The sequence below is a fragment of the Mastomys coucha genome, unplaced genomic scaffold, assembly GCF_008632895.1.
Source record: "Mastomys coucha isolate ucsf_1 unplaced genomic scaffold, UCSF_Mcou_1 pScaffold20, whole genome shotgun sequence".
Classification (NCBI taxonomy): domain Eukaryota; kingdom Metazoa; phylum Chordata; class Mammalia; order Rodentia; family Muridae; genus Mastomys; species Mastomys coucha.
Window position 1 is genome coordinate 137,984,131 of NW_022196903.1, and position 27,827 is coordinate 138,011,957.

Genomic DNA, 27,827 nt, shown 5'->3' on the forward strand with positions numbered 1-27,827 from the left:
AGGGAGGGAGGGAGGGAGGGAGGGATTTCCTCTGGTGAAGGATATCCCTTCCTCCATCCCTTGACCCCATCTTTTTTGGTAAAGAGCTCAAGTCAGGTTTTGTTTCAAAATCCAGCTTAGAACTTCCAAACACTTATCAAAATAACTTCAATATGGTGATTATCTTAAGAGGAATGCAGGTGCAGGCATCACTTTTTAAATATATTATCAATAATGATGTGAGCAAGTTTAAGGAAAAAAATCACGGTGATAACCTTTTAATCCTTTGCAAAAACAACCAAGACTCTTCAATAAATCCATCCCAAAGGAAAGAGCAGGAAAGCAACAGAGAATAGGAATTCTGAAGGCTTTCCTTATTCTTAAGGCTTTCCAGACATTCAAAGAGAAAATGAGGTTAAAACTGTGAAAAGAAAGCTGGGCAGTGGTGGCACACACCTTTAATCCCAGCACTTAGGAGGCAGAGGAATGTGGATTTCTGAGTTCCAGGCCAGCCTGGTCTACAAGAGTGCATTCCAGGACAGCCAGGGCTACACAGAGAAACCCTGTCTCAAAAAAAACAAAACAAAAACCAACCAACCAAACAAACAAAAACTGTGAAGAGAAAACTAGGGAAAAATAAAGGCTCGTAGAAAACATGGAATAGCAAAACACTGTGTAGAAAGATGTCAGATGCCATGACAATCCATCTCTTTATATTTAAATGTGAATATTGCCTAATTTTCAACTGTCAGGAAGACTGTAGGTGAAGCACATGTATAATATCAGGTGTTCAAGAGAATATATATGGAAAATGGCAACTGACTTCTGGGAGTTAGAGGAGAGAGCCTGTCCTTGTCTGACAGGGCAGGTGCCAAGAGACTTGACTCAATAAGAATGCAGGCATGAAGAAACTAAGTTAAGAGGAGGGAGAAAACAAGGTAGTGGACACAGACTATACTGTGAGGTTCAGATGACCTCAAACTCATGGTAATCCTCCGGCCTCCATCTGCACCATACTAAGATGACAGATGAAAACCACAAGACTAGAGCTGTATTTTTTATTTTATTTTTTATGTAGAGATAAAGACGAGGAGTTTATTGAAAAGTAAGTAAATATACCATAGAGGTCCAGGCTCAGCATGGCTGCCTTCATTATTTTGGGGTACTCATTTTGCCATATAACATAGGCTTTATTGATAGATATGGTGATGATATAGATGCATATCAACCCGCTGCGCTCTCTCTCTCAATCTCTCTCTCTCTCTCTCTCTCTCTCTCTCTCTCTCTCTCTCTCTCTCTCTCTCTCTCTCTCTCTCTCTCTCTCTCTCTCCAGCTTTGCCTAGACAGGGAGATGATGGGAATGCCTGAAATCTTATCTCTAGATTACTGCCAGCAGACGTATTATAGTAAAAAGCTCACAGGGGTTCCAGGTATCTCTTCTGAGGCGAAGCCCAGAACTATAGACCTGCCATCTGTTGCGTCCCCTTGTCTCTATCAGGACATACTATCCTTCTGCCCAAGTAGCTTTGTTTGCAGAAAGTGAAGGATAGATGGACACAGGTAGTTAGCACTTGAAGTGACTTCTAGCTCCCCATGTTCTCTTCTAGTTGCCTATACACATACTGTCCAGTCATGGGATTTATACTTCAAACACTCCAATATTAGCTGGAACTCAAGGGGTTAATGCATTCCCCTCTCAGGCTGAAATGCAACCTTAATGGCCTGATGTTTATTCTTGGCATTTCCAGTTTTCCAAAGAGACAAGGTTACCTTTGTAATCTCTTTGTGCTCATGTATGTGTGGGGGGTCTTATTGAGGGAGTAAAATGACTCTGACTTACCACATTCAGAGAAAGATCACAAACCAGCAGGCCAGCCAGGCACGATTATGTCACTGCTAACATTATTATATTTTCAATATGGTATTTCAGTAGCTTTCTTTCTGCATAATAATTTATCAAGAATTACCCAAATTCTAATGAGCTCAGAGAACTTTGGCTCCAATAAAATGAAGCCTTTATCACAAATTGGTTGAACCCATGACTGCAACTTAATCATTCAATTGTACCTAAGTGAAGTTGCATTTTGACTTTGTAAGCTTAAATTTCTGGGGTCTGGGGGGAGCATTTTTAAAGTTGGGTCATTAAGCCTTAAGTGGTAGGCTAAAAATTAATGGGGTCAAAACTTAGGATACTTGAAAGTAGCCATTGTCCCCAGTTCTCAGACACTGGAAAAAACAAATGTGACAATGAGAGGTGAGTCCACTGTAAACCTTCTAGGAGGGTCTCTTCAAGTTTTAAAATCCCACAGATCTGTAACATCGTATGATCCATTTCCACGATGACCCCCACATAGATGTGTGCATGTGCGTGTGCGTGTGCGTGTGTGTGTGTGTGTGCATGCATATGTGTATATGTATGGTCCTATATAGTGCAGTTATGTGGATATGCACCTCTATACATGTGAGTATATATATATATATGTATGTATGTATGTATGTATATATATATGCGTGTGCCATGGGTATATGCATATGTATATGTTTGTGTGTGTGTGTATATATATATATATTTGTGTATGTATATGCACATGCATGCATGTCTTTCTTTATGTGTGTCTATGAGTGTATATGCTTTTCTTTGCACATATGTATATGTCTATGTGCATGTGTATGCGTGTATATGGGCATGATTACAAATGTATGTGTGTCACTGCATGTATGTACACATGTGTGTATGAATCTCTGTGTGTATATGTATATGTGTACCTGTGCATACATGTCTATGAGCATGCTGTGAGTGCATATTTGTGTGTTTATTTACATGTTTAAGAGATTGCATGTGTTTGTTCCTAGAAATCAATATATGCTAGAAATAATAGTTAAGTCATGCAGACCTGGAAATACTAGAACTCATTCTTCCACTACTGATTTAGTTCCCTAAAAAATTTCCCTCAGGGAAAGGTAGCCCTACTCAGGCATCACGATTCCCATTTTACAGCTGAGAGAAAAAAAGAGGACAAAAGCCAATGCCTGAGTGTCGTGGATCTAACAAAGCATGACAATGTGAAGGGTAGTGCGAGAGCGGCTCAGTCAGGAACACTTCTCCTCAGAGAACCATTTGAGGTACAACCTGCAGGCTTTAGTCCCCTGCTGTGGTGTCGACTGGAATGTTCACTACCCACTGGGGACATCAGGGGACCAGGGCGCTTCCTTCCCTCGCCAAGAGCCCTGGGCAGTCAGTGGACCAGACTGTGACTAATCCTGCTTGCTTACCGTATGGATCAGAACCCACAACAGCAGGTTATAAAGGACTAGTTCTCTTCTCCAGAAGAGATCACAATGAACAACAATTTAACAGTTGGTCAGAGCAGGAGATGAGTAAATTATGTGATTCTCTTAAAGTTTAAACATAATGTCCTGTATGAGATCACGAGACAAATGCGTCCGAAAAGTTCCAGATTATCTTAAAATATATTAAAGGATTTTACCACTTGGTCACTGTTGGCTTTACACTGTTTACTATCAAGAAAATGACATGCGACCCAGTATTATTAAAAATGGGCAAAAATTTATAAACTACGGCAACCTCTAATCACCTCCCCCAAAGCTCCAGAGACGATCTCCTCAGATGATCCAACAAGGAAAGAAATGCACATCTCTGGGAACAATGATTTGTTGTCTAAAAAAGATGAGTGGAGGTCACTTATTTTCCTGTCTCGTACAGTGACCCGGGTCAAGATGGACCGCTAGCGTTGGTTCATTATGTGGAAGAGAGTAACATCCACACCAGACAGAGTGAGGCTTACTGTAAAAAGGAAATCAGGAAACATGCTCTGAAAAGTTATTACTGTAGAAAGTTCAAGTAGAGGAAAAAAGGAAGAGCCAGTAACAACGCAAGTTTCTAAAACAAAACAAAACAGAAACAAACCTGGGGAGATGGCTTTTCCTGTAATCTTTGTAAATGCCACTTGCTGTATTATTGTGCACTAAGAGCTGAACACAACAGGTGGACATACAAACTGACATTCTTTTCAGGCTAAGAGGCAGGCTTCTTAGGAGATACTGCTACTGTGCAGAAAAGGAAGGCTGGCTCTCCCAGGGTCCTAGCACCACTCCTCATAAAGACCTACATATGTTCTCGAGGGAAGGTGGAAGGTTCTCCTGTTAAGACAATGTTTTGTTTACAGAGATCAGTGTGATCAAAACATAAGAGAAGCCTTTAATTATTCTTTTAACCTCAAGGAGTCGTGTGAATGCTCCTGACAGAAGAAGTTAACCCCACTAGGCCTCTACGAAGAAACACACAAAAAGAATATTCAATCCAATTAAAATTATGAATTTCAGAGCAAATGTTGCTCTTAAGAGCCATAAAACATTCCATAAACAACCGAAACTAAGAAATTTAAGGAAACCAGTTCATGTGTAAATCTGTATAGGGTTTTCCCTCAGAATAATAAGCAATTCCAGAGAAATACTTATCTTCATTCTGTTCCTGATGGTTGAGAAGATAAAATTCATAGGTCAAGAGTGATTTTAATGTGGGCATTTGTGCATAGAAGTGAAAGTTCACTCATTTCCTTCAGTGGGAAGATACATTTCAAGTGGGGAAAAAGATGCCTAAATTAACCTCATCTTCAGAGAGATTGCACTGAAGGCAAAGGCAAACACTGAGTGATAGCCACAGTTTGTCCTGTAACATGCCAGCCAGGGTTCTGCGAAGCTTTCCAGCTGCAAGTCTTCAAAAACCCCAGTGTCGTTCATTGAGTACAGCTGTCTAGCCCAGGGTGAATGGCAAATGCCTTTCTTAATAGGTAGACCACTTAAGAGACTTTAGTATTTGAAGTTACAACAAAGAGTTTCGGGGGCTGCCTAATTGTGGCTAAGATAGCTGTACAGCTCAGTGTTCCGTGGTGTGCTAACTGGAACATACTGCTTTGTGAGGCTGGCCCCAATAACAATGGCACAAACCAGCCCAGAAGGTACAGCGGGCATGAACAACACTGGGTGGAATGTGGCTCTCTAAGTGGTGCAGTAACAGGAGGCTGAGATCAGAATATTAGACGAGAATTTTCAGAGAGCAAATGCAACGTAAGCTATGGAAGTTCTTGCCTAAGGTGGGCCATCAGCGGCACACACTAGCCCACATGTTGTAGGAGAGTAGCTGACCGCATCAGATAAAATGGGAGAAATAGAGTTAACAACTAATTCAAAGCCACATTGGTGATGGATGAACTAGGTTTTACATCTGCTTCCATGATCTTTACAGTATAAAATACTATACCCTCAAGAGAAAAACTCAAGAGAAGGATAAACTTCTTCCCAGGTAAGAAAAATAATTTACTCCTGGACCTGTTGTACCCAGACAGATACTACATGGAGTTAGAGTCCTGGCCCATGTTCTCCATCCTTGGACAGCAGACTTTAAGTGCTCAGCAGATGCTCTGCATCATAACCCTATGGGGAAAGTGATGCTTGTTACCTCTTTATTGTTTGGGATGAGGTCTTATGTAACCTAAGCAAGCCCGGAACTCCTGGACACCTTGCCTCCACAAAGGTGACGGAGTCACACCTCACTAGATTCCAATGCTGGAGTTCTCATGCTGGTATCATTTACTCCCAAATCTCTAAAATGTAAGCACTATCAGGAAAGGTGACTCAAAATGGACAAAGTTCATGTCTCTAGTGAATATTAGAAAAGAAGTCTGATGTTTAATTTCGTCACTCATTACCATGGCAGGCACTCTTCTTATTAATGTCCTTTAACACTGTGAACACAGAATAAAAAATGGCCTTGGTTTCCCCAGGCAATACCACCATAAGATCTGCCACACACTGGTTCCTTGCTGTCTCTATGCCCTACTAGGATTAGGTACAAGCAGCTGTCAACAGAGCCTCTGGGTTTCTAAGCAAAACCCAGCTGTAGCTTTCCGCTGGGTCCTTGCACCTACCCCACTAGGAATGTCTCCAGGTTCATCTTCCAACGCTAAGACATAAAGCAGTGAAATAGCACTCTGTGATGAGCCCTCCTAGACATGAGGTAGACATTGCTGGAAGCTCCCTTAGAGAGATGCTGCCAGACAAGGTCCGGTCTGTGACGGAGCCACCACTTGAAAGTTGCATCACACAGACAACATCTAGAGAATGAGGCCAGAAGTGACTTCCAGCTCGGCGGTCACCTCCATTAAATTATGTAAGACTGAGAAATGAATGACTCTCTTTAAGCAGGAGGATGCTGAAATGCTGATCTCTGACCTGGATCTGTTGCTGAAGCAAGTTGATTTTGTGTTGCTGCTGCAGAAGCTGCTGCTGTTGCCTCGCGATCTGTGGAGAAACAGAGAACACTGACAACACAGTGAGACCCGGGGTAGGGAAGAGCAACCTTCTATCCACCACAGTTGGATCTGACACCAGCTGAAAGATGGAAACACCACCCTTCCATGAGCTGTGTTGTCAGCCCATCATCCTTAAGGAGGATCGAGAGAGACGTTCAGTCTCAGCCACCTCTCACACCTCGCTTAAAGCCCAAATGGTGCCTCATCTAAGTATGACACGCAAGGGTTTCAGTTATTATTCTCCACATTGATATACCAACAACACTGTCAATCATTCTGTAAAGAAAGGATTTCACCAAAAGGAGGGGTTGCTAGGAAAAAGGTTCAGAGTAGCCCTAGGTGTCAAAGATACTAACATCCTCAATGAGGTTCTGGGCTCTGGTTTAGAGTAAATACTATTCTCATTTTGGCCTCGCACAAGCTTCTTTAGCAGCAGTTTTTCCGCCTCCTCTTGTAAACTGCACACTAATGTCACCTCTATTTCTCCCTTTCAGAATGTGTCATCCATACCCTTTTAATCCAATTAGAAGCCCATCTTCTAATGCTTTTGGTCTTAAGTTTTCTCTCCTGGCTCTATGGCCCAACACTCTCTTGTTTTGATTCTGCACCGTAATGAAATGTGTCACTCTTCAAAGATTTAATGTAAATGTTTCCCCACTTTGTCTACTTTCACAGTGCCAACTGTGTCTCTGCTCATTCTCATGACCAACACTTGTGTTTCAAGCTTCAGACACATCTATCCACGCACATATTCAATATGTACTCAAGGATGCTTCAACTTCAACAGGCCTAACATTAGTAGATTCAGAGCTGTGTATGATTGCCTTGCAGCTTTTCCAACTGAAGGAAGAGCAGTCATATCCCACCTACATGCACGCAACCGATCCTTTGTGAACTCAGTATTACTAACACCACAGGCTACAACTCCATGGGCCTCTGTATTTATTTATTTAGCAACTTCTTATTCATAGCAAACACCTACGAATGCAGGGAAGGTAGACCATGTGCATGTTTTGTGCACATCTGCCAAGATGAGTGTATATTTGCAAAGTCCGAGAGGTGAGGCGATGCTTTCAAGTACTGTGGTATTTACAAGAAATTCAAGAACAGCAGCGAGACCTCCAGACAACTCTACATCAGAGGCTTACAAGGAAGTCTGTGTTCTCCTATCATTTCTATTACACAACTCTTTCCTTTAACTTCTGTATTAGAAAGTTGAGGATGAAAGGTAAAAGGAAGGGGTTGGTTTCCATGACTACAGAACACACTTTGTCATTCCTCTCATGGACACAGAACAAATATACTACCTCACAGCCCTCATGGCTACCACACAGAAAAGAGCATTTCTTCTTCTCTAAAGGCCAGTAAGGAGAAAGGTGGGGTTTTGTTTGCCTGTTTCTCTGTCTGAAGAATATTCCTCCTTTGCTGAGGTTGTCTCTCTTATAGCATCACCTCATCTTATTTCCTTTCTAAGATGCCATAAGGAACATGTCAAGAATCTGGCCAGTTAAACCTTTCTCTCCTAGCTCCTGGTCTAAGCTAGAATCTAAGCTAGATGGATGTAACAATCCCCTATTTATTGTTCTTTGGTTTCTCCTTTCTTCCCCCAGTCTATTATAAGCTCGTGTCCATAGATAGGTTTTTTTTAAAGGCATAGCATGTCATGCTATTCCTTTTTTCAAAATCCTTCTGCCCCTCTCACGAGTACAAGGCAGAGACCACACCATGATTGCAAGCCCAGAGAGTGTGCTCTTCTGCCTTCCCCTGTCATCTCATCCTGTGCTTGCTCTCCTGCCTCTCCCTGTCATCTCTTCCTGTGCTCTGGTATCCTTTGCCAGGGCTCTCTCCTAACTTCCTCTTCAGCACACTGGGCATGCTCTTACTTCTTTCTCATAACTATTCCTGGACCTGAGCACTTCCTTCAGCCTCCTTTTGAGACTCCCTGGCTGCGTGGCCATTTACCTTGCTCCCTTACCTTCTACAGGGCTCTGTTCATGTGCTATCTGGACAGCTTGCCTAAGAGAGCAACTTATCAAACCACGGCTTTGCATCTGGACCATCACATGCAAGCCCATGCTTTGTACTTCCCAACCCTCATCAAAATGTCCAGTAGCTCACTGGAGTTGGGGGAAGGGGTTATGTCCTTCAAAACTTCTAATAACTAAGTCAGAAACTGATTGATACAGATTTGTTGAACACGTAGCCATGGACTAAAGGCTCAGAATCTATGTTTGTAATATCTATAACAATACATGCAGATAGATGATATCCTAGGCTGGGTGGGAACACCACAGAACGTATAGTCAGGATAAAGGAGTTCTCAAGTCTGGGAAAGCTGACTTCATCTCTGTCTCTGTCTCTGTCTCTGACTCTGTCTCTGTCTCTGACTCTGTCTCTCTCTGTCTCCCACTCTCTGTCTCTCTATACACACACACACACACAGACACACACACAAATCCTTCTCTTTCTCTTTGTGTTTGATATATATACACAGAGATATCTATATATGTAGACATATACAAATACATTGGATATTATCTCTATATATACATATAAATATTGGATATTATACCTATACCTATATATCTATATCTAATCTATACATGATCTTTTTGTGTGGAAGAGGGGCATCACAACGTTGGATATTGTTCCTCTAATGCTGTCCACTGTATTTTTTGAAACTACATCTTTTTTTGTCCTGAAACTTGCCAAGTAGATTAGGCTGACTGTCCAGTAGGCCTCGGGGAGCCACTTGGATCAGCACCGGCCTTATCATGTGTCACCACACCTGGCTTTCTTAAGAGAGTTCGCAAAGCCTGAAGTCAGGCCTCATATCACTAGGCATCTACCACAGAAAATCTCTTCTGGAAAGATCTCAGGGTTACTTTACAAGGTTCCGAGAAGAATGCCCGAGATCTTGAGAAAGGAAAACATTCTAGAATCTATTGATGAGACTCATAGGTGGACCAGAATGTATGATGGAATGAGCAAAAACCCATTTCTATTCTAAAGAGCAAGCTGCCCTCAGGTCCCCAGAAGCAAGCTCATCTCTGCCAGGTGAGCCCCTTCAGCTGACCTACAGTATGACACAGTTGATGATGTGGGAAAATCAAGGACAGAGATGATCTACTACTACAGAAAGTCGTCAGAACTCTCCACAGGGCTAAAGGAAGAAGACAGATGCATCCAATAGTAGCATGAATACATCTGAAACAGAAATGATCCTAAGGCATTTCACTGAAAAGTAACATATAATGGTGGGCTCAGCACTTGGGCAGGTGAGCCAAAAGGGTTAAGCACACAGGACAGTCTGGGCTACACCAGTGAGACATATCAAAATATTAATAATAATAATAATAAAACATTGATAATAATGATGATGATGATAGTGATAATAATAGAAGTAGAAAACAATGAAAGAGAAAATAAAAAATAACATTAACACCTCATTTGCCAGAAAAAAGAAAATAATAGCAACAACCACATAAAAAGCCAAAACCCAATACATTCATTTCTTATGCAGCAATAAGGGTCCAGGTGAAGAAGGTAAGTGTGTGGAGAACGGCCCAGGCAGGTAAGTGCGTGGAGAATGGCCCAGTCCATTCAAATCACGCTGCCTGGACATTACGCACCTCAAAGCTGCATACCATTCCCATTTCTACCCAGGGTAACACTTATTTGCTCCCTTCTTCCACTGCTCACTCCATAAACCCCATGACTGTAATTCTCCATTCAGAGCTTCCCATTCTATGTTCATGGTTGTTATCCACACTGCCTGGCTTAGAGTCTCCTTCATATGTAAATATAAAACTTCTTGTGGGAGCCACATCAGGCAACTTTGTGCCTCCCCCTGCTTCCATGTTTGAAGCCTATCTAGTCTTCAAAGCAAATTTACCTGCTGCCATTATTAGCCATTCTTTTTCAAAATGTCCCTACTCTAAACGTTTTCTGGATTCTCCACTGTTCGTTCATTCTATCATTACACAGCTACATATTTTTTGTGGGTTCTGTGGACTTAGCAGCTATCCAGTGCCACGGTGAGGACTGTCATGCCTCACTACCTCCTATCTCTGTATGACCCCTGCCTACCTATCTCTTCCCTACAAATCTCTTTCTCATATTTGCATCTGTTTATTTTGTTTTGTGACCCAGAAATTATGTGTGACTATGAGCTTTGAGCTGTCGATTAGAGCTAGGTAGGTGCAATAGCAGGTACACAGTTGAAGATACTGACTGCCCATCCCCCAGACTCTATCAACAGCCAACTGTTAAAGCGTAAGATGTTAGGTGCCAGCAGTCCCTCATGCATCCATTTGTGATTGTTTATAGGGACCAGTGCAGGTAATCACAGTTGGGTTAACTTCACCATCACAATGGTTGTGTCAATTGTAGAGGACGACATTTCGAATGGTTCTTTTCTGTGATTGCCCTAGCCCACTCAGTAAAACTATAATTAAAGGTTGGACATTGTTTCGTATGGAATGCTTAGGGACTAAAAGTATTTGATGTCAAGAGGCTTTTGTTTTGTTTTGTTTGGGTTGTCATTGCTGGATTGTTTCAGTATCTGTGCATTCATACTGCGATATCTTTGGAGAGGTGAGCTAGAACTAAAATGATATTTTTGTATATGTTTTAAACATCTTGTGCCCATTTCCTTAAGATCATTGTGTATGGCATGGTCTGTGCTCCTGGGATTTGAGTGGAACCCAGCCTATGAGTCTAAATAGCATGTTTTTCATGGATGCCCTCATGCTGGTGATAAATAAGTTTGAGGTTTGGGAGCATTTCAGGCACTTCAGTTCATGGTTTCCTAGGCAGGATGGTCAGCCCATTCCACTTCTATGGCTTCTATCAAAGTAGTTATACAGTTTCTTTGATCTCGGGTTAGAGGGTGAATTTGCTTCCTCTCTCCCTTTTTCTTTATTTTCTAGACTGAGAGGGGAAGGCATGCTCTGCATCTTTTTCTACTGAGAACAGTATTGACTAAGAACAAGCCAGAGCTGGCTGAGGATCCATCCCCTGGTCCCTAGTCTCTCTCACCTGCTCCTGTTGCTGCTTGGCCAGCTCCATCTGCTGACGCTGTTTCTCTATCTGAGATGCAGCCAACTTCTTCTGCTCATCGTGGGCAGCCAGGAGTTGCTCCCGTAGACTGGTCAGCTGATTGATCATACCCATGAGCTGCCGCTCCTTCTCAGCAAGGCTCTCAGGAGTCCCTAAGAGGAACACAACAGTAAGACACATAGGAGGAATGAGAAGGCAGCCATGTTTCCATGAAAATGATTCTGCTACAGAGGGAGCTCTACCTGATTGGTCAACTACATGATTGGTCCTGATTGGTAATGTACACATACCTAACTTCTTTTAGATTTTCCTTCAATAAGGAAAAGCAATTGCTACATACAAACATAACAGATGCCAGAATAAGCAGACATTCTGGCATTTTACAATAAATAATCTATAGCTTTTGTATCTTTTATGAGTAAATTAAAATTGCCAGTGAGAGTCTATGATTCTGAGGTTCTATGACAGACCTGCAGGAGATAAAAAGATGCCCGAGGCAGAGTTCTTGCCCTTTAGGTTTTGTTGTAAGCAAACAGGCGAGACAAAACCAGGGGAAATCATAGCCAAATTATGGTGAGATCAAGGCATTGTCAAGAAAAGGATCTGCCTTTCATTTTTCAAAAAAGCTTTGTTTTATTATTTATGCATCTGTGTAGGTTTATATGCACACGAATGCTGGCACCCCAGAGTCAGAAGATGGTTCTAGCTCTCATGGTGTTCCAGGAGGTTGTGTACTGTGATTTTTTTTGGAAGAGCGATAGTACTCATAACCACTGAGTCATCTCTCCAATTCTTCCTTTACTCATAAATCAACCAGGAAGATCAGCATGAGAAATTCTTTGTTAATATAGGGGCAAGACATTGGCTCCCGGCCTGTGGTCCAGTGTCACAGCATGTATGGTAATGGGTTTATCCCTGGGCACCACAACCAAGGAGGGAGATCTAAGACATGGCCAACTATGTGTCAGGTCATCTTCTCATTTTCAAACCAGAATACAGTCAACAAGGCAAACATCCAAGTCTGAGAGAGAGTACAACAGGCTCCCATTGAGGGATAAAATGAGGTTGGCCAATGAGAGTTACTCTAGAAGCTGACGAGTCTGATGGCCATTTGAAGGAAGTGCTGGTTCCAGACCTTTACAATGCCTGCGCATCTTAAGGCAGGCTCAGTACTCACTTGGCAGTTCAGCAAGGTGTGCTTGCTGCATACCGAGACAGAGGTGAGACTGGCTGAACCGTTCTAGAACTCCTCGGGGAAATAACTCCCCTATGCCAAGGTGCTAGCTAAAAGGAGGGCTGGCTGTGCTCCTCCATTTCATTTTTCAATTCAAAGAGAAGACAAAGCACTGTTCTAATGACACATTTGCTACCTGTGTACATGATTAGAAAGACCTCCTCTACCTCAGTCACCCTTGCCAGCCAATTGCATCCCTTTTTATGGAGAAAAAGTCCTTTTTTAAAAAGGAAGAGGAGCAACAGTGAGTGGATTATTTTTATAACTTTACTTGGAAAAGAGGCAAATTTTAAAAAATACAGTTTGTAACAGATTTCTAAGGAACACACAGAACATGATTTGGTGTAGATGGATTTAAGATAAGAATCACTATTTGTTACATTTCATTACCATTTATTTATTATTTCTATGTGTGTATGTGCAGTTGTGTGTCTGCCACAGGTTCTCTCTCTCTCTCTCTCTCTCTTTGTGTGTGTGTGTGTGTGTGTGTGTGTGTGTGTGTGTGTGTGTATGTGCAGAAGCAAAGGCTAGTCTTGAATACCATTTTGATAAATGAATAATTGAACCTAGCCCATAGTCTGTTAAACTGATAGTCAGAGGGCCAGGGATTCTCCTGTCTCCACAGTCCCAGGGCTGTTATTCTTGACTTTTTATGTGGGTACCTGGCTTGCAAACTCAGGCAATCAAATATGTGGAGTAGGCATTTAACCAAGCGAGCTATTTTCCTAGCCCTCATTTATAATATTTCTTATTATGAACACTTAGCTTTGTTTAGGGCAGTTGGCTACTAGATCATGGCAATCAAGCTAATGTATTTTACTGTAGGTGTAATGTTATTGTGCATTGTGTAAAGGTTATCCTTGTATTATCCAGATGCTAATTACTGTGCCACCATATCTGGTTGCAATCATTATTCTGAGAATTCTGCCTCAGTGTTGTGCACATTTCTCCCCAGTTACTCCCTGATTGGTCAATAAAGGAGCTGTTCAGCCAATGACTGAGCAGGGCAGAGAATATGGATGGATTTCCTCCTAGCTAGGGAGGGGAAAGAAGAGAGAGGATGTGGGAATTCACCACAGGGAAGGAGTCTAGAAGACACCATGAGAGAATACCTGGAGCCCAGAGAGCCAGAGCAGTACTAAAATGCAAGGAGTATGCGCACTTTGACTGGGAGGTAACCAGGTTATTTTAGAGGATGAAATAGAATAACACTGTTCAGTTGTTGTGCCTTTAAAGCTTGTTAAGTAAATATGATAGTCATGCCTCAATTATTTAGGAACTAGCTGGGTTAAGAGAAAAACTGCCACAAACACTTATTAAAAAGCCACTAACATCTCAGAAATTTGTGTTTCATAACAACTGAGGCTTCTTCCTAAGGAAAATGAGCTGTGTGACTATTCTATCTCAGGAATTATACAGTCTCAATAAACCCAGGAAGATTTCTGTCATGGAAATATTCATTTGACGTTAAGATGCTGTGCCATTATTAAAGCTCCAAATTGTGAACACAGCCCAAGGCATGTAGATATCCTTAGGTTAATAGTTCATATTATATCTAAGGAGGTTCATTACTTCTAAAAGACTCCACATATGGAAATACATGCCAAGAAATAGAGATACAAATTAATATTTAAAATGTAAAGACCAAGAACTATCTAAATAGTCAGAATAATGAAATAATCATGGGCATTTAGCTGGGAAGTATTGTCGTTTTTGAAGAATGATGACGGGGGAATTCTTCATGATAGTTGCTCACCTGAAGAGGTGGATGAAATGATGCATTTGCATTACCACTCACCTCATTGCGTGCATCTCACATCCCCACAGGGGAGAAGACTGAAAGGCAGTAGATCCATACATCTTTAGTAACTATTTTAAGTGATGACCATATATGTTATCTTAATCTTTTCTTCATATGTATATATTTGCTAAATTTTCTGCCAATATTTATTTCCAGAAAATACCTCACCTAAATATGCAGCATTATAATTTAGGCACCACAGGTCCTCCACTACAAGCTGACACAATGCAAGGGTATGCAGAAGTACAGTATTTAGTAGGGAGTATCAAAAAGAAAAAAAGCTATTCTGGCTTTCCAGACAGGAAAGATTAGCAAACTTTTTAGACTGTCACTAAGCTATGTAGATAAAATATATTTCATGTTTAAAATAAGATGTGTGATTTTTACATTTGATTCTAATTTTGTGAACCTTGAGCCTACTCCAGAGTTCCTTCTCTCCAGGACTAAAGATGGAATCTGGGGCCTGGGGCATGCGCACTCAGACTCTTCCAAGGAGCCACACCCTAGGCCCCCACTTCTCCTCCTGTTTCCCAGCGAATAACCTGCAACTGCTCCTTATGTGCTCAGGTCATCATCACTGAGACTCCAAGACCCCACTGTACCCTATGCTCCTCCCCACTGCAGGCCAAGCAAAGGGCAGATGCCTGACACACAGCACACCCTGAACTCTAGCTAGTGAATGTCATAAAGAATAACCCCCTTCACTTTTTACTCTTCTCAAGCTCCATCACCTTGGGTTACTAAGACAGACTAGGGGCTTTTATTTTTGTAGGTACTGCATAGAATTTAAGTGCAGGTTGCTGAGAGTTTAGACAAGAAGTTAAAAATTTTACAGTGATCTCAGTTTCTATCAAAGTCCTACACTAGAACAAAATGACAAACTTGAGAGCTGCACTTCCAAATTCCCTCATTTTCCATAATTGACTGTGCAGTGTAGAAAGAAGCTCACCCAGTGGCCTGTGGACAAGAAGGGGCTACTGAAGAGTCAAAGAGCATTCTAGACATACATACATACATACATACATACATACATACATACATACATACATACAAAAGAATATTACCTAGATCCTGGGAAAACTCCAGACCAGAAAATAAACATCAGCAGCTAGTGTCTACTCATTTGCACCCAGAGTTCCCAGAGGCAAACAGCACATCACCCTAAGGAACTTCCTCATGTGCAATGATCTCTGATTCAGAGCCACGGAGCATATTCCTGTGGTTTGAGGACCGCCATTGATGCTGGTGGCCCAGCTTCTAGCACATGTGTGTTTGGTTCCATAGCGCAACTTTAGCCCTTTTGGAATGAATGCTCACTAAAGGTTAAAAAAAAAAATCCATTGTCATTCTTTCCATTGTCCTAGTAATCAAGGTGGGACAGTCCCATATGCTCACATAGGCCCCTCTGAGGCAGCGTGGGCCAGAGTACTTCTTAGAAGATCCTGTAGACTGAGCACCATCTCCAACTCCCCTGCCTCGGTGAGGACCATGGCCTAGCTGGAAGCCAGGTGTCCCCATCACCTTTTGTGTCTTTTTGCTTGGAAATGTATTGGAAATCCTGTTCACCCTGGAACAGAGCACACATCTCATGGATCTGTGTCTCTGTAACCACATGTCGATCCCTGACATGTCTCTCTCTTCCATCACCTAAGTAGTCCTTCTCTATCCCTCCTACCACTATCTATTGCTTTCCCCAGTAAAACCGAGATTTCAGGGAAATGTTCAGTGTGGTGTGCTTGGAAGAGGACATCAAAGCAGGCCACACAAGTCACAACAACAATAACTGCCCTACCCCCACCACCACAGAGTCATCATGATTATGGGGCAGCATTCGCTTTGTTTTCTTCACAGAAGCCTGCATGAGAAGCAGAATCCGCTTCATCCTTCTTCGCCATGTGCCTGTACCACTACCATTTCCTCCCTCCAGAGGGTGCTTCCTTGAATCCCTCTACAGCAGCATACACCCTTGCTTGTTGATTTGTCCCTCATCTGCACCAGGGTCTCAGCCGTGGACACAGTGCATGTGCTGAAGCAGACAATTTCCTTGGGAAGGAGCATATTGTTTAGAACACATGATCTCCTCACTAGGCTCAAGATGTTTCCCTCATGGCTTAGACTCCTAAAATGTCTCTAGATATTCCTATTTCCCATACTCATTTGAGGTATATAGTTTAGCAGAGCCCAGCATGGGGATTGTGTTCAGAGAAACAAGTCCTTAGGTGATTGTGTCATGTGGGAACATCATACAGTGTTCTTAGATAAACTAAGAGGATCACAGTATCCCTAGACAGCATCATCTGTGGTATCAACCGTCATAGTTGTAGCCTGAAGTTGAAAATAATGTCGATAGCCAGTGAGACAAAGACTTCTCGGGACTGGCTTCTTCTTTTCATCAAGTTGCATCTACAATACGGCTCCTGTGGGATTTGCATGGCTCTAAATGTCAGTACTTTGCATAGGAAAAGCCAGGAAAAATAATGGCTGCCTATAATGTAACTCTATATGGAAGAGATAACAAATTAATAAATACTCAGGCCCTCAAGATGAAACTTGAAGACCAGCTCCTCAAGAAACCTCTCTTAAACACCGATATTAAAGAGGTGATCAGACCTCATTTCCTGTCAACCAATATTGTGCACTGTATGTTGCATCCGTATTGACATTCGTTTTAATATGTCACCTGCTGGATTATAAGCATTGTGCTAACAGGACACCAGCTTATTCTGCACTGTTGTCTATAGAAGGAGGTCCCACACTTCCTGGACAACTGATATATATTAGTTAAGTGAATAGAATCAACCTGAGGAAAAGGCCAAAGGTCACACAAGTCTGCTCAATTCTGCCTCCAAGGCTGATCCTTCAAGGAATCGTTACATTCTAACAAGCTTTCCTTGACACAGTTGAAATAAACAATAAAGAACAAAAGGGGTAAGGGAGATGGGCCACGAGTTAGGGGGCATATGCCCTTGCAGAGGATCTGACTTCAGTTCCCAGTGCCCACACAGGGCAGCTCGAGACTGCAATCTGCAATCTGCATGACCAAGAACACTTAACTGCTGAGCCATCTCTCTAACCTTCAATAAAGATCAAACACTTCTACCTTTCTAATACCATTCAAATAACGTCTATTAAACTGATTACACTTACATACTTAATGTACCTAAGATGTTAAAATCAGTTTTTCATAATACCATTCTATTTGCTGTGTTTGAATTATAAATAGCTGTCATATATATTAATTTCTTTATTACTCCCTTTGTATGTATACAGGTATTTTACTTCCAAATACATCTGCCTACCACTTGTGTGTCTAGTCCTGGCAGAGAAAAGGAGAGTGCACTGAATTCCTTGGATCTGGACTTATATACAGGCAGTAGGAGCCATTTAGTAGATGCTGTGAACCAAATCCTGGTCCTCCTCAAGAACAGCTATGGTATTAACCACTGAACCTAGCATGGTATTATTTTTATTGATGTTTATGTCTCAGATATTCTCTGGTTTCAAAGTTTTGACCTGATGTAAAGTTAGGAAGGCTAGCATGTGAGCAGGCTGAAGACATAGGAAAGTGTGTTTGGAGAAAGCTGGGCACCAAATACTCTGGCTGGAATTTCATGGGGGCTCATCAAGTACAGTCTGTCTAGAAGTGTTCTCAATATCTAAAGGCCCTTAGAGATCGTCTTGTCTAATGTTATGAAAGGCAGACCACTGTACATCATGAGAAGGCACAGACTATATTAATACCACAACTACAGTATGTGGTTTAGATAACTGCCTCTGGTTATTATCAGTTTCTAACAATCTATGAACTGGGATAGGACAACTATCACAATAATGTTGGAAGGAAGTTGCTCATGAAGAGATAAGCAATAAATACTTAATTGTGACTTCCCTTAAATGAGCAGACGAGGAAATAGAAACCACAAGACATAACCTTATTTTCCCTGGGTACTGGGAGAAATTGGGGTCACATGACTGCTCACTGCTGTGGCTGCAACATGCCTCCTTACTAAGATTAGTGTGAAGCTAGAAAAGTGGAAGGTTGTACTAAACCACCGCAGACCATAGTTTCACAAGCTCTGGAGGGGTCTGTGTCTACAACTTTATAATTTCAGTTTTTCTCTCAAGCCTGTAAATTATTTTAAAAGGCTGGATAACAATGTTGATGATGTTATTGCGTTTTCTAACGCAAGATCAGATAAGACGCGATCTAAGTATTTCCCATCACACCTGAAGCAAACCTAAGGAAGCACCCATCTTGCATGCAGTACAGTGGATGTCAAACTCCACACCCATGGCCCCACCGCCCACCGAGATCTGGCAGCATCATGCCTCCCAATCCCTAAGTTTGCTTGTGCACCCAAAAGCAAGCCAACTCCTCGGCCATGGAAATCACTGATGCTTTGAACTTTTAGGAGCACTACAACACTGTGTGTCATCAGACTGTCTTCAGTCTTGTGAAAGTTTAAAATATTTTTTAATAAACGTGAAGACATCACTTAGAAGCAACTACGAAGGGTAGAACGTGAGCTTGGAGAATTAAAACATAAACATTTATTTGGAAGTAAATAACTCCATGTGATGTACATGACATCTGGTTGACTCTTTATTAAATGTCTTCAGGGTGCATCAGGCCTCACATGAAACCAACACTTCCACCTTCCCTGAAACTGTGCAAACTTATATGCTTCCGGTCAGTGTGCAAATATATCCCTCACAGGTTACTCATGGGGATGCTTCTGGTCCTTAAACAACTATGGGGCCTAAATCAAGTGGATTCGAGACACCTTCCCAAGTGACAGAAGCAAGTACAGATGAAAATATTTACCTGTTTGAAATTTGCAAAAGTCTAAATGTGTTGGGTCATTTCTCAGATACAGTCCAACTGAGTCTTTGAGTCAGCATCCTTTAATGGCCCAGAATGAGCCAAGAAGTCTTGACTAGCTGGCCTGTCAACATGCCAGGGATCCACCTGTCTGCTTCCTGGTCCTGAGATAACAATCATGACACCAGATCTAGCTTAGTTTGTAGCCATAGGTCTGGGACTTGAAATTATGTCCTTAAGCTTGCAATGCAAGCTTTTTACCAACTGACCAAGCTGTCTCACCAGGATTTATCTCTCTTCCTTGAAAAAGGCAAAACAAGACAAATAATCAAAAAAACCTGTGTCTGATTTCTGTTCTGTGACTGCATATTTTCAAGTTGTCCTAATGCCATTTAAATAGGATAATTACCTCTTTCAAGGCACAGACTCAATATGCCTGTCTATTTCAAAAATGTACATCACCTGAGAGATTATCTTAATCCAGGTATTGACTCCACACAGCCTGTGTTTAATTCCTGAGCTCAAAGGCAATTGTATTGCCCAAAGGATTATTGACATGAATCCAGAGCTGTTTAGTGTTTGCCCGTATGTCATCTAGAAACAGCAAAATTCGGGACTTGAAATAGTCATATTTTTATATTATCAAGGACAGCTGGCATTTCCTTCTACACTAAATTCATAATATTTTGTAAGATTTAACTAGTAGAGCCGAACTTCTGAGTCCTGGGCCAGAGAGATCTATTCAAATAAGTCTAGTGGTGGTTGTGTCCCGGACTTTTCTGAGAAACCTGGCCAGCAAACCTCCCAGTCAGTGTGCTGCTTTTATTACAGCGATGGGAGAAATAAATGGGAGATGTCTACATGTAGACATGGATGTTATTTTCTACAAGTGTGTACAGCAAGTTATAAGTAAGTGTTCGCTTGGCTGAAAAACGAACGGCCTATTTAGACTAGTCAAAGCCATCATGGATCCCCAGACACTGTCCTCAGTTGAAGTGCCAATTCAGAGACCTTCAGTGCCGAGGAGGAATTCCATGCTAGCTGAGCTGCTGTGGGCCTCACTGGTAGCCAGCTGGAATGTGCTCACCACTTCCCCATCCCCACTCACCACCAGGCTACTAAAGGCACCTGTCACCTTGCTCAGCACCACTGCACAGAGCTTTTGCTGCAAATGACACAGAAGGTCTCTGAGAGATCCCAGTGATGCAGCATGTCTGAGGCAGAGGGAAGAGACCATTTCCTCAGGCAGCTCCTTGGATCTTGTTGGCAGAGCTCTGCAGAGCAACAGTTTCTCCCAAACTAGACCCTGGGAGCCTTGCACGTGGACAGGAGCCGGAGATTTCTACTATGTCTTTAAACCCCGAATGCATTGCCTCTCCAAAGGGGCCAGAGTGCAAAGTGGTCCAATACCAGGCAGAATGATTTCACGTTTTGGGTTTTGTTTTGTTTTAAAGGGAACGTTAAGGACCAGCAACATGGCTCTGTGGCTAATGCCACGTGCTGCCAAGCCTGGGGGCTGAGTCTGAGCCCTAGTGCCTACCTGATGGAAGCAGAGAGCTGTTTTCTGGGGATGCACCCTCTGACCTACACGTAAGCACATATGCAGATGTGTATGCACACGTACATAACAAACAAATGTAAAAACAAGAAACAAGTAACTTCTGTTAATACTGTTTCTTGAGAAGAGAGAGTGTGAGCGAGAACTGAAACACGATTATTTATGGACAGCCACTGTCCATCAAACTATGTACTCTTCCTAATTGAAGACAATTTGCCGCTTGTTCTTTTCGAGTATTAACTGCGAGAAACACTTTTGTAAAGCTTCCAAGTTCTGACTAATTTGTTCAAATACCTTGAAAGTCATTCATTGATTAATACCTTAAAGCTAAAGCACCAAAGAACGGAGTGTAAGGACTAGCTTGGATACAGTGTGAAATCTGCAAGAGGCTTCCTTCATCACCCCACCTTCCTCCTTCCCCCCTCCTCCCTCTCCTCTTTCAAATTTCTCTTGCTCCCTCATTCTCTTCTCCCCTGTTTCTCTCTTCATCTAATTTCTTTCATGTCCAATATTGAGTAAAAAATTACATAAAAAACTGTCCAAGATAAACAGAGAGATCCAGTAAATGTTGTGAACCTGACAATCATCACCCACCCACCCCCACCCACCCCACCCCACCCCCGGCATCCCCAAAAGTTTTAATCTATTACATGAAATGATCATGATCGCTGGCAAACCAAACAACCGCTTGGCACGGTCCTGCTTTCATATCTTGAAAAAGTGCACAGGACCACTCCTTCCCTCCCCCAGCCAGAAACAGCACGCAAGTATGTTAGCCTCACACCTTCCTCCCTCTGCCTGGGATGAAAAGGGTCTCAGAAACAAGGCAGCTATTGTTCTCTGACTTCTGGGGTGGCGAGAAACCGCATTCCTGGGCACTGCCTAATCTTTGTGCCTGACCCCCCCAAATTCATTTACCCCCAGAGGCAATCTTCTATTGTATCCTCTGCACTTATGAACAAAGATTCGCAATTGCAACTGTCACACACAGTCAGCAGGCCAAGAAACTCAGTGCTGTTTTCCCCACTTCTCTGGGAACCTGAGCCGGACGGACACCTAATAACCATACCCTGGCAGAAGAAAGACATACAGTTGCTTTCAAAATGCTTCTGGAAACAGCTTTTTTGAACAGAATCGGAGGACAATGAGTGGACTTGGGCTCCGAATGTGAAGCTTGAAAGGCTCAAAATTAAAGACAGAAACTTCTTTTGTGGTTTTACTAGAGCATCCTAAAGTAGCCCCAGGCTAGCCTCAAAGCAGAGCACAGAGCCTCCTTCCTCCTAAGCCTCTCATCACTGCTTCTGAGACTTTCAAGTCTGGCTTGTGAAGGAAGAGGAGGGAGGATCACAAGGCTTGGGGCAGGCAAGCAGTCCTCTCTGCTGTAATCTTGGTGATGATGGCTGAGGTTGGTGGAGGAAAACAAGAGGCAGGCACTATACATCCCTTGCCTCAGGGACCAGGGGTTAAAAGTCCCCCCAAAACTGAAATGCTTGATGCTCCAGAAAGTGAAGCTCTTCTCTGCTTCCTCCTTAAGCTCTACCAAGCTCTGAGGCATGCTAACTATTCATTTAAATTTTCTTCCAAAAGTGATGTTGGCCAACAAACTTGGTGACGTCTCCCCACTCACTCTCCCTACGCATTCACAACCCCCCAAAGCCAGAACATAGGCAACATCAAATGACTGACAAGCATGTGAAGCCATCAGTCAAAATGTTTTCCAGAACTTTCTGAACAGCCAGATAGAAATGGTCTCTACGAGGAGAAATAGTTGAAAAGGTAAATCTTTGCTTCTTTCTATAATACTTGGATGGGACAGAACCTTAAGGCTGAGACTAACTCTTTTGATTCAGGCACCATAAAATTATTTAAACGAGTATCTGCATATACACTCGTATTAATCTGGAGATGCTTGAAATTTACCTTTAGCACCTGTTAGGGATAAGCACCACAGTTCATAAGAAAATATGATGCCCTATCTTGACATTCCCAAAATTAATATCACTTTAGAATTTAGAGTCACAAGTATCTTCGGCAGCAGCAGGAGCTGTGCGCTGCCTACCGTCTTCTGAGAAGTGCTGCTTTAGAACTAATTGAAAGGGATCATCTGCCTCCATTTCTACATGAAAACATTCAATCTCCTCCCTTGTACTGGAAGTTTGTTACGATATGAATATTCAGTGTCTTCTGAGGCTCACAGAGAGCTTTTATTAATTGTAATTGCTGATTCAAATAAGCTCAAGGCAGAACCATCTCTGACATTGCCTTGAAACACCCTTGTACTGGGTCTTCCTTGCTGATCTTTGGCGGCTCCAGCTGTCCGTTATACCTGTGCATACTTGAGATATAGAGTGTGAATTATAATTTACGAGGCTCTGTTTCTAACCTTGCTGTGCTGTTGACATGTTCTTACCTTTGAGGTAAATCACTTAAGTCGAATATGAGGAAGAGAAGTTGAGCACATCACAGAGAGAGTGGGTCTGTGCTGCTCAGGAAACAACAACAACAACAACACCCCATCCTTGATCGTATACAGTGCAAACAGAACACACAGACAGACAGACACGATCTGTTTCCAGCTACAGGAGAGGCCGGTCCCAGAGCATGCATGGATCAAAGGGGCTAGGGACAGAAGTATTCCATAACCACGAAGAAATAGTAGCTCCATTGCTGAACATTCTGGATAAAAGCAGATATGCACTTCCTACCTTTTATTTCTCCAAAGTTCCCTGATCCCATTGCCAGGAGCTTGTCTTTCCAGTCCTTGGAGAGTAGCTTTTCAATACTGGGAGTGTCTAAGTAAAGGAAAAATACACTTATAAGCAAGGTAGTACGAATCTCCACAGCAGGCTCCTAGAAGCCTATCTGCTAAGAACAGGCCATCCTGGGCCTGGCCCCAGCTCCTATGACTTCATCAACAAATGGATAACAGGGGAGGGAAGAAAAGAGTGTGTTTGGTCACCTGCTGTTTCGAAATCATTAGCTTTTCCCCCTTCCAGAACAAAGCCATACTAATTCTTTATGACAATGGGCTCATGCAAACCTACAGCTCATTGTTTTACAATTTGGTGAACAAATTCTCGCTTTAATGGATGCTTGTCAATTTCAGAGTGTTAGTCTGCAGTCAGGAAATAATTATGTTGATAAAATTCAGAGTGAAAAAAAAAGGCAAAGAATTAGCCCTTAAATCTGCTCCATGTAATTACGTCCCTCTGTGTGTTTACAATTCCGTGCACTTTATAATATGTGGAACATTGTGTGGTGGTAACTACGCTGCTGCAAGATTTGTGAGCACACATTGAACACTGAAAAAAATAAATAAAAAAACAAACAAACCAAGAAAAAAAAAAGGTTGACATAAAAGAAGCCTTTAAGAGATGGCAAAAGCGATGAACTAAGTGATGTCTCCAATGCAGACGCATTATTTGCCTATTTTGGATAGGTATCGTGCCTTTTTTTTCAAGTGTTCCATGTTGGGACAGGGTGGACGCATTTTAGAGAGCAAGGCCATGAGTCATGGAGCTTGGTGTGTTTTTGTGGATACCTCTTCCCTGCCCTCCCCTTTTGAACTGAACCTGAACTATGAGTAAATATAACTGCAGTAAAAGCAGTGAGCAGTAGACTCAGTTCCAGACAACGGTGTTGAATGCTCATGTCAGTGTCGAGCTGGGTACACAACGACAGTGCGTTTCAATTCCACAGCTAGCCTACCATAAGTTAGAGCACAGAATGCTCCTAGTACTGAGAGGTAAGCGCCCCGTGCCTCGTCTAGAGAGCAGCACCACACCTATGACCTTGGCTCTCGGACACTCAGGGTCTCCGCATCAGTGTGTATGTGTGTTTCTATTTGTTCAGATGATTATTCTCGCCCTAGGAGGGACAGAGAGGGAGGACGTGTTAACTCTTCAGAGACCATCTGTCCTAGAGGGTTTTGGCTGAGATGAGGTTAAGAATGGAGTGTTTGTAAGGTGTCAAAAAAAAAAAATGATTGGTGGACATTTAAATATCACTTGAAGAGATTTAAACATATTCAAATTTCAAAGGTTTCAGGTATTATTTTACATTGTGTCCATATATGTACATATGAAGCAGGTTCCATTCATGACATATGCTTGTAATGTATGTTTCTCTCTGTCACAAAATACCTATTTCTATTTTTTCTATGAGCTTACTTGCACGTTTTCCTCCTGTTTTTCTGTCTCATATTTTGGAAATGATGCCATACAGCAATACTGTAATCAGGAGGAGTGCAGAGTGATGCTGTAATAGGTGTTTCCACTTGCATCACGAGGTTTAAGGGAAGTCGGAAACACTTCTGCATGGAACCTCAGCATGTCTACACTCCCGGTTAGCATTGGGAGAATCAGTTCTTAAACCTTATCAGACTAGGTCAAACAAACACCACTGCACTGCTTCTTTATTCAGAGCTTGGGGGAGGGGGAGAAACCTTTGAGTGTCCTGTAAACAGGGCATGGCAAATATGGTATTTGTAGGAGGGTTCTGTCAGTCATTAAAAGCTAACAAACCTTTGCAAAGGAGGAATGTGGTGATAGAAATCCACTGTGGACGAACAATGGGCCCCGGACCTCCCTGTTCCATAAGCAGATCTTTTTACTTCTAAGGCTATTTTCTGCCAGGTCCTGTCAATGCCTTTGCCTTGGAGCTAGACAAAATATCTACTGTTGCCGCCTCATAAAGGCACAGAAGTCTTCTGTCTAGGTCGCAGAGTTGGGGAAACAGCAGTCAGATTTGTGGAACCCACAGAGCATTCCTGGCCTTTAAGGAGCATTAAGATAGACAACTCCCAGAGAGCTGGTTCAAGTTGACTCTTAGCATACAGAAGGGAGGGAGGGAGAGAGGGAGGGAGGAGGGAGTATTTGTGAAAATGCAAAATCAGATATATGTCTCACTTGGGGTTGTCACATCTAGGGATGACTCAGAATACCAACATCTTTCACTGAGGTGTGAAATGTGTACCTCAAATTCGAATATATGTACTGAGTGACTTGGGTCCCAGGTACTATGGTAATAAATGGTCTCTGCTCTCTTATTTAATCACCAGCAGAAGTATGAGAAGGTGTAATTACTTCTAGGTTATAGGGTCTAAGAAAGACACACACACACACACACACACAAAATCAGGCATAGACTAGTCTGCGGTTTTAAAACACATGATGCGAAAGAATAATGTCTTAGGCAGATCCTTGTTTGTTCCTAGCATCCCAAACATCTAGTGACAAAGCAAGAAAGCTCCCATTTTGAAGGCTAATTGTTAAGCACCAAAGCAAGCCCCCTCCGTGTGTCATGATAAAATTCTCATGGTAGGTACTGACTGATACACATTTGCTTTGCTATTTAAAAACAACAACAACAACAACAACAAAGCTTAGGGAGATGCAGCACTCACCCACAATGAAGCTGAGTCCGAACCTCCCAGCCTGTTGTCTGAGGTGCTTACACACATGCTCACACATGGACAACATACAGACAGATGCCTTATCTCCTCTATGGAAGAATTCTAAATCACAGAAGCCATTCTAAATGCTGCTAGAGTGTAAACTTCAAAGAATAAATTGAATTTTCCAGAGGAAAATGTTTGTGTGAGTATCAACTATGGATTAAAAGTCTAGATCTCTCCTTTTTTTTACAGTTCTCATTAGCATCAGAACTTTAATTATATGATTTTGTGCCTGTGGAATTGGCCTTTGATTTTCTTTTTTAAAAAAACCATCATGTGAACATGTACAATGAAATCATCCCTTTTACTTATAAGCTAGAAGGAATATTAGGGCATAAGTAAAATATAATCCAGATCATCACCTATCTTAGGACAGCAGCTAGCTATTGGTGAGGGGTGGGGTCAGAGCCGTCAGTGTTCACCCATATGAATGCCTAGGTATGAGTCTATACCTATATAGACTCAGGGCTGGTGAGTCTACTTGTCACAGTGCATTTCTTGCCATGGTCTCATGTTCCCACAGGTTGTTGCTGTAGTGGTGCTAGGAAATGACCTCCAGTCATGAGAAAGTTGATGCCCTCCAGCCTGATTAAGCTTCTCGGGAGACTGTCAGGAAATTCATGATTAGAAGCATGAAAGACAAAATGGCAAGATCCCAATATTTACAATCACCTGTTTTCTCGTGTGAATTTAATAAAGGGATGTCTACCACAGTTCCGTAAGCACCACTCACTATTTATGGTGTGAAAAAAGATAGTGACTTAACTATGCAATATTTAGTTTTCAAAAAATCAGATTTACTTTTAAAGACACAGAGTTGAGTTTACCCTGTGCATGTGGCTGGCATCTGTTTGCATTGTTGGTAAGTTCTGTCTGCAACTGGCCTTTTCTTTTTGGACAGGATCTCATTAAATAGACCAGGCTAACCCTCAATTCACAGGGATCTCCCTGCCTTTGCTTTCCAAGTGTGGAGATTAAAGCATGTGGCATGGATGACTGTGCCAGAGGGGTAGTTCTTAATTTAGATACTTCAGGACTTTATTCTCTCAAACATTGGAGTTTCATAGTTACCCTCAAAATAGAGAGTTCCTCAGATGAAGGCATTATAAGAGTCAAAGGTGGCTTTGAAGGCATTGTCAGAGTCAAAGGTGGCTTTGCGCAGTGTCTCAGCCTAAGGAATGCTGTCATATCTGAAACTTTTGACAGTAGTACATGTAGCTAGCTACCTTGTCCCACATTGTAGTTGGGGAAACTCAGGCTTTGCTCAACATCAGCTAGTTCAAAGTACAACAGAGACTGAAAACCTAAGCTCTTCCTTCAAGGATTTGTCTTTTTAGAAAAAACAAAAAAACAAAAAAACTAAACACATGTATTATAAAAGATAATATAAAATAAATAAAGATAATGTGGAAAAATAAGCTATGGACCATTAGCGCACCCCTGAAGCACCCATCACTGGTCCACTAGAGCCGCAGAGCATCCATGGGCAATCCACACATTCAGATGAATCTATGGAATTCTTTAAGCGTCTCTCTGCCATCAACAGCCGGTAGAAATACTGATTGCTTTTCCCTTCTCTCTGGCA

General features: G+C 42.2%; 1 protein-coding gene and 2 long non-coding RNA genes across 12 annotated transcripts in view; 2 read left to right on the forward strand and 1 right to left on the reverse strand.

Annotated features, from left to right (window-relative positions):
• The window catches only part of Sox5 (SRY-box transcription factor 5), a 968,743-nt gene that overhangs the window by 181,770 nt on the left and 759,146 nt on the right, over nt 1-27,827 (reverse strand). For 9 of the 10 annotated variants that reach the window (XM_031383845.1, XM_031383839.1, XM_031383837.1 and 6 more), the window contains 3 exons: nt 23,493-23,579; nt 11,352-11,524; nt 6,232-6,300 (listed from right to left, as the gene is read on the reverse strand). In XM_031383845.1, the coding sequence (XP_031239705.1) occupies nt 6,232-6,300; nt 11,352-11,524; nt 23,493-23,579 (329 nt within the window). The remainder of the gene's footprint in view (nt 1-6,231; nt 6,301-11,351; nt 11,525-23,492; nt 23,580-27,827) is intronic. The other variant, XM_031383840.1, reaches the window with a different exon arrangement.
• The window catches only part of LOC116099781, a 39,168-nt gene that overhangs the window by 475 nt on the left and 10,866 nt on the right, over nt 1-27,827 (forward strand). The window lies entirely within an intron of this gene.
• Nucleotides 17,740-26,955, forward strand: LOC116099785. The gene is made up of 2 exons (XR_004122385.1): nt 17,740-17,864; nt 26,766-26,955. It is a non-coding gene; the product is annotated as an uncharacterized LOC116099785 (long non-coding RNA).